The sequence below is a fragment of the Rhododendron vialii genome, chromosome 11a (genome assembly GCF_030253575.1).
Source record: "Rhododendron vialii isolate Sample 1 chromosome 11a, ASM3025357v1".
Lineage (NCBI taxonomy): Eukaryota > Viridiplantae > Streptophyta > Magnoliopsida > Ericales > Ericaceae > Rhododendron > Rhododendron vialii.
The window spans coordinates 31,523,948-31,530,061 of NC_080567.1; the positions used below are offsets into that span (position 1 = coordinate 31,523,948).

Consider the following 6,114-nt stretch of genomic DNA (forward strand, 5'->3'; position numbering starts at 1 on the left):
ACATGGAGTTGCTGCTGCATTAAAGCTAACAATTCAGCTACCCCATTAGCTTCCCGATAACAAAAGGTGAGCTTCAACAAGGAGAACTTAGAACCCGAACCTGAATGGGTTCTAATCTAAAACCAATTGGCTATAGATGGAGTAGCCTCTAGATTTTATTAACCAAACTTGGGTGGCTTAGATGAGCAATGTGGGACAAGTCTAACACTTCCCCTCACGTGCAGCCCGGATGCACGTGGAGGTGACAAATCAGGAGACTTGGAGCTGAGCGATTGACTCGGGTGATGGAGATGATAGAGACTAATATTAACATAATATTAGAAAATATTATGTTACCATATTTTCTAGGTTTCAATATTATACAGTATTTCCTGTTTAGGCCTAAGTCAATATTTATGTTTCCTTGTTGGTCAGTTTCTTAGTCACCAAGTCCTGTGGCCTATACAAAGGCATGTTAGGGTTATGGATAGACATGTAAATGTTTACATTAGCGCCCTCTAATTTATCTTTGTTAAGTCTCATTTATATTATTATTCAGAGCTTAATGCATAATTTGTGTATTGCATGTATTTTAAGGATTTGGAACAAAAAGCGCGAAATTAAAATATTATACAGTAATTGAGGCTGATATTGTTCTACGTCGGTCTCTACCCTACGCTTGGGGCAACCCATTAATTTAGGACTAAGAAATCGTATAAGCAGTTATGGTTTATACACAATCAGTAATTCATCATTTTGCTTTTCTTCACATGGCATCAGATCTATAAGATCTAGCCCTAGTGGGATTTCGCTCTCTGCAGGCGGCCTAAGTTTCGTCGCCATCCGCCGGGCACTTGTAGCAACATATAACTGGCTTGTGCAATGGGTTTTCAAATATCCGGAACCTGGGGGAATCCAGATATGGAGGATAAATTATTTTGTGGTTTTGCTAGTGCTGCTTCTAATGAGTCTGAGTCAAATGTTGAAGCTGCACACACAACTTTGCGAGGAAAAACTTGCACATAAGTGATGAGTGAAAAATTAGAGATTTGATGAGTGAAAAGTTACCAGTGAGCTCGAGGGGGGAATGGGGGCTCGTGCAATTACCTTGCCCGGGGACTTGGGTATATATGGGTGTAGATTTCACTTGAATTTCAGCTATCTCACAATATTGTAATCTTTACTTATAATTTGGAGCAAACATTACACACTCTACGACTTTCATAATCAGCCATAACAAAATCAAAATTCTACATTTCTAACCGCATAATCCACCGGCAACGTGACAATCAAAAATACCAAGTAACTAACACGAAAAAATCGAGATTCACAACTGATAGCAAAATCATATCCACTTTTTGGGGGCACACACAAAGTTCATCTTGATAAAAAAAAAAAACGTAGGTGTAAAACGAAAAAGACAATACAAGGTTTTATTTGACTAAAGCCTTTTCCTGTGATAAAAGCTAGAAGTGCAACTGGTACAAACTGAAAATAACTACTGCATTTTCTACACCAATTTATTTTGATAGGAGCACCTCAGTAATCAACTTGTCCAAGTTGAGGTACGATGACCCATCAGGCCCAGCAGCCTCCTCTGCTTTCTCCTTCCACTCCATAACCTTCGATTTCATCTTCTTCCCCTTCTCTCCCTCCATCAACTCTCTCACTTGCCTCTCCACTTCCTCTCTCCTCACATCTGTATCAATCTCCATCCCAATCCCCCACTCACCACAACTATACCAGCAATTCGTCGGTTGCTCCGCAAAAAACGGCCAACAGATCACTGGAACACCACCACACACGCTCTCCATCGTTGAGTTCCACCCGCTGTGAGTCAAAAATCCTGCGATCGCCGTGTGTTTCAGAATTTGCTCCTGAGAGCACCAGCTTGCCAACATCCCTCTCCCTTCCGTCTCCGTTATGAACTCCGGCGGCAGCATGGCCGACTCTCCAACGACCAAATCCGGCCTTACAATCCAAAGAAAATCATACCCGCTATTAGCTAATCCCCACGCAAATTCCACAAGTTGTTTGGGCGTCATAACGGTAATGCTACCAAAGTTCACGTACAAAACTGAATTGGATTTTTTCGAATTGAGCCAGTCGATGCATTGGGATTCTTCTTTCCATAAGTTTGAGTGCATAGATTTCAATCTCTCCTCGGAGATTTGGTTCGCCATTAGATGAAGTGGACCGATGGTGTAGATAGGAGGAGGGAGGGAAGAGGAGAGAGAATCAAGGACAGGCTTTTCGAAAGCGTCGAAGGTGTTGATGATGATAGCAGAGGCTTTGCGCGTTCTCTCGGCCTCGGCTGCTAGGAAGTTGACCATTAGGTCATTTGGGTCTGTGGTTCTGATGAAGCTTGGGAGATCTTTGAATCGAATGTTTTGCATTCCTGGAATCCAATCGATTGTTGTTTCCAAATACCCATTTGTCAGGTAGCTTGCATCTGTATTCCACGGCAGTAGTTAGCTTCAAAACATGCATGGTTCAACAATAGCAAAACAAAGGCAGTTCTAATGGTTAATAACTCCTTTTTTTTGGGATGACAATGACAGTGAAAGGTGTCCGGATCAGCTGAATCACAAATTGACTAATCTCAACGTTGGTCTAATCAAAGACAGGTCATTTTTATTGGGACTAGAGAATTCACAATAAATTGCTTTATTTCGACCATGAACCATGTTACCAAACACATTTAACATTTGTCAACTGATCAGAAGCGATTCTATTTTGGTAAAAGCAATACTAGTAACACAACTATATTAAGAGTCATTCCCCATATATGTCGAATGGCTCCAAACTCAATTTCGTCCGAAATTTGTAGTCCTACGTCTTGTTCCGGAAAAGATGCAAAGGATGAAAATTACTAAACTTTAAAATTTTAGTATGAGATAGTCAAGGGTTGTCGTCATTGCTCCATGTTAAGGGGAAAAATAAATAAATGACCCTCGATCAAGAGTTTGTTAAAAATAGGGCAAAGTACACTTTCACTCTCTGTGGTTATTGTTATGTGCGGATACTCCTCTCATGGTTTAAAATTAATCACATAACCTACCTATGGTTTTGAAAATGTGCGGATAGACTCTCTACAGTCATGTTTTCTATCAATATTAATGGATGTGTATTTTACACGCCTCTAGAATGTAATCTGAGTCGTTCATAATGTATTAAATAAAGAATAGAGTATCTCTGTCAAATATCATCTCGATCAGATATCAATAACCCAATGATCTAATTTTTAGTAAATTCAAAATTGAAATTTTAATTTCATAACAAAATCGATTCGACCATGAACATTTCATTTTTTGATTGACTTGAATTTTGGTATAGATGTAGTACTCGTCAAAATTTACAATATCAACGGTTAAAATTCAATTTTTGGTATACAGAATAGTGTGGTTAGATTTAAAAAGAAGAAGAATCAACAGACATGATGAAGGTATATTGGTCTTTTAATGTTGTGTCTGTTAATATGGATGAAAAACATAACAGTAGGGGGTTTATCTGCACATTTTCAAAACCACAGGTAGGTTATGAGGTCAGTTTTGAACCATGAGAGGGTATCCACACATGGCGATAACTATAGGGGGTGAAAGTGGACTTTGCCCCAGACCATTTCTCGAGAACTTGAGGATAATTTCTCCAACAACAAAAAAAAATATACGGGGCGGTTCAAAGGACAACAAAAAAAAACCCCAAATCTCAATCTCATAGTTTTCGATCAAATTTTTAAGATCCGAACCGTTTAATATGTGCAGAAAATGATTTTAAGGGTGCCCGCGAGAAATTAGCCAAAAAAATGACCGGAAAAGACTTGATTTGAGCAGTTTTTATTTGAACCGTTCCGTAAAAAATTGTTCAAAACTGTTCGGATCAAGCCCTTCCTGGTACCTTTAAAATCACGTTCTGATCACATTGAGCGGCTCGGATCATCAAAATTTGATCGGAAACTATGAAGTGTTTTTTTAGGTGTACTCGGAATCGCTCCGATATATATATATATATATATATATATATATATATATATCTTGTCTTCAAAACTTTCCAGCTAAAAATGGTTACTACGCTTAGATTCTTTTTCGATCACCAAAACTGGTAATTACTAGATTAAAAACAGAAGAATATTCGAGGTTATGCCGGGCAAAAAAAAAAAAATCGAGATTATTACTAGTACCTTTTAAAGGCACAAGGCCTTTTTCCACAAGATATTTATACTTTGTATAACCCAAGAATCCACAAGCACTGGGCGTCCAGAAAAGCACTTCAGGGACCCCAATTTCCTCAGCAGCTTCCACAGTAAAACTCATACAACCATCCGAAACGATGCACGTCACCGGCGGACCGGTGGACAAGACCGTATCGTTCAGTTTGTTGAGTAACTCGCGGAAGTGAGGTAAGCAGGTTTTGGTGGTGGATTGGCAGAGAGCAGGGATGTCTTGGGTGACGTCGGTGTCGGTGGGCGGCAGGCCGTCGGGGATGGTTTCGTAGCGGAAGTCCGGTATGCCGTCGAGGGAGTGGGGACCTCTGGACTTGAGCAAACGTCTGTGGTTGTACTCTGTGTTTACAAAGGTTATGTGGAAGCCTTTGTGGTGTAGGAGTTTCGCTACTTTTAGCATTGGGTTGATGTGGCCTTGGGCTGGGTATGGTACGCACACTGCGTGTGGCTTTTCTGATATTCTTATGGAACCCATCTCTCTCTCTCTCTCTCTCTCTCTCTGTGTGTTTGTGGGTGATGCAGCTGCAGGAAGAGAGGGCAACTAGCTTCTTTTTATAGAGTAATTAATCATTGCTGAGATCGGATCGGTGTTTAATGGGAAAGTCTACTATACACGCTCTTTAAAATAAGGTACTATATGTACTTATTTTATGATTTATTCATAATATTTTAGCGCGTTTTATAATTTTTTTCTTAGAATTCATAACTTTTCAGCAGTACGATTCGTAACATTTTCATTATGATTCATAATATTTTGGTGTATCTTGTAACTTTTATACGATTCGTAACTTTTTATCAATACAATTTGTAATATCTACCTAATAAAACACAAAAGTGTGGAGACCACACAAATACAAGTTGAAAGGAGAGCTGAGATTCATTTGATCTAAGAGCTGATGTGTGCTCTCCAACTCTCTTACAAAAACACCCACACTCTTACAAATACTCCATCCGTCCCTTTTTAAGTGTCATGCTTCATAATTCCAACTTATTAAAAAGACATCATCATTATACTTTTCACATCAACTTTTTCCTCCACTTTCCCTACTTACCCATCATCATTACACTTTTACTCACTTACTTTTTAAAAAGAAATCTACTTTTAGGGATAAAATAGACAATACAAAAATTTTTACCCACTAACTTTACAAAATGAACACTTATTAAGGGACAACCCAAAATGAAATACTGGACTCTAAAAAAGGGACAGAGGGAGTATATTACAAAAATGCCATACCCAAATCAAATTTTCTCGGAAGCATACAAAAAAAAAAAACCCTTGCTTCTATTAGCGATTTGGGTCTCTCTTTCTCTCTCTCTCTCTCTCTGTCTCTCTCAATCGATCGACATCGCTCTTTCGAATCTCTGACGAAATCTTTCAAATCTGAGCCAACAAAATTGCTTGAAATGTTCTTTACCCGACGAAATCTTTCAAATCTGTTGAGTATCATGGATGGTGGGAGCTTGGCCAAGAAAGCTTTGTGAAAGCAAATGTATTTGAAATTTTTTGGATTGTGATTCTTTTTTGGATTTTTGGTCTCTGTTTTTTTGAAGTTTTGGTGTCAGCAAAGAGGGTCTAACAAAGAAACCATATCCATTTGGAAGAAAGCCTACGAGCTGTGTGGACGGTGGCTAAAGAAAGCTCTCTGAAAGCAAAGGTATTTGAAAATTTTTGGAGTTTACTGGGATTGAGATTGGGATTTTTTTAGATTTTTTGCCTATTTTTTTTTTTTAGAGTTTTGGTGTCTAAAAGCAAATGCAATGTTCTATTGTGATCATCGTTGGCAGTTTTGGTGTTGGAAATGTTCTTTGTAGCTAACTTAAAATTTTAGTTTGGAAAGTGCTGTAAATATGGGTAATTCTCTTTCGCGCCATTAAGAAAAGGATCACATACTACACACTAATGAATCAAT

General features: G+C 38.6%; 1 protein-coding gene across 1 annotated transcript; it reads right to left on the reverse strand.

Moving 5' to 3' along the window:
- Window positions 1-1,416: 1,416 nt before the first annotated feature.
- On the reverse strand, window positions 1,417-4,715 carry LOC131308901 (7-deoxyloganetin glucosyltransferase-like). The gene is made up of 2 exons (XM_058335945.1): window positions 4,160-4,715; window positions 1,417-2,431 (listed from the first exon to the last, which is right to left on the reverse strand). The coding sequence occupies exons 1-2, from the start codon at window positions 4,674-4,676 to the stop codon at window positions 1,500-1,502; spliced, it is 1,449 nt and encodes a 482-aa protein (XP_058191928.1). The 5' UTR covers window positions 4,677-4,715; the 3' UTR covers window positions 1,417-1,499.
- Window positions 4,716-6,114: the final 1,399 nt, after the last annotated feature.

Coding starts and splice junctions, on each gene's coding strand:
- LOC131308901 (XM_058335945.1), bottom strand. CDS start 4,676: ATGGGTTCCATAAGAATATCAGAAAAGCCACACGCAGTGTGCGTACCA. Junction 2,432..4,159: donor AGGCCTTGTGCCTTTAAAAG/GTACTAGTAATA, acceptor CGTGGAATACAG/ATGCAAGCTACCTGACAAAT.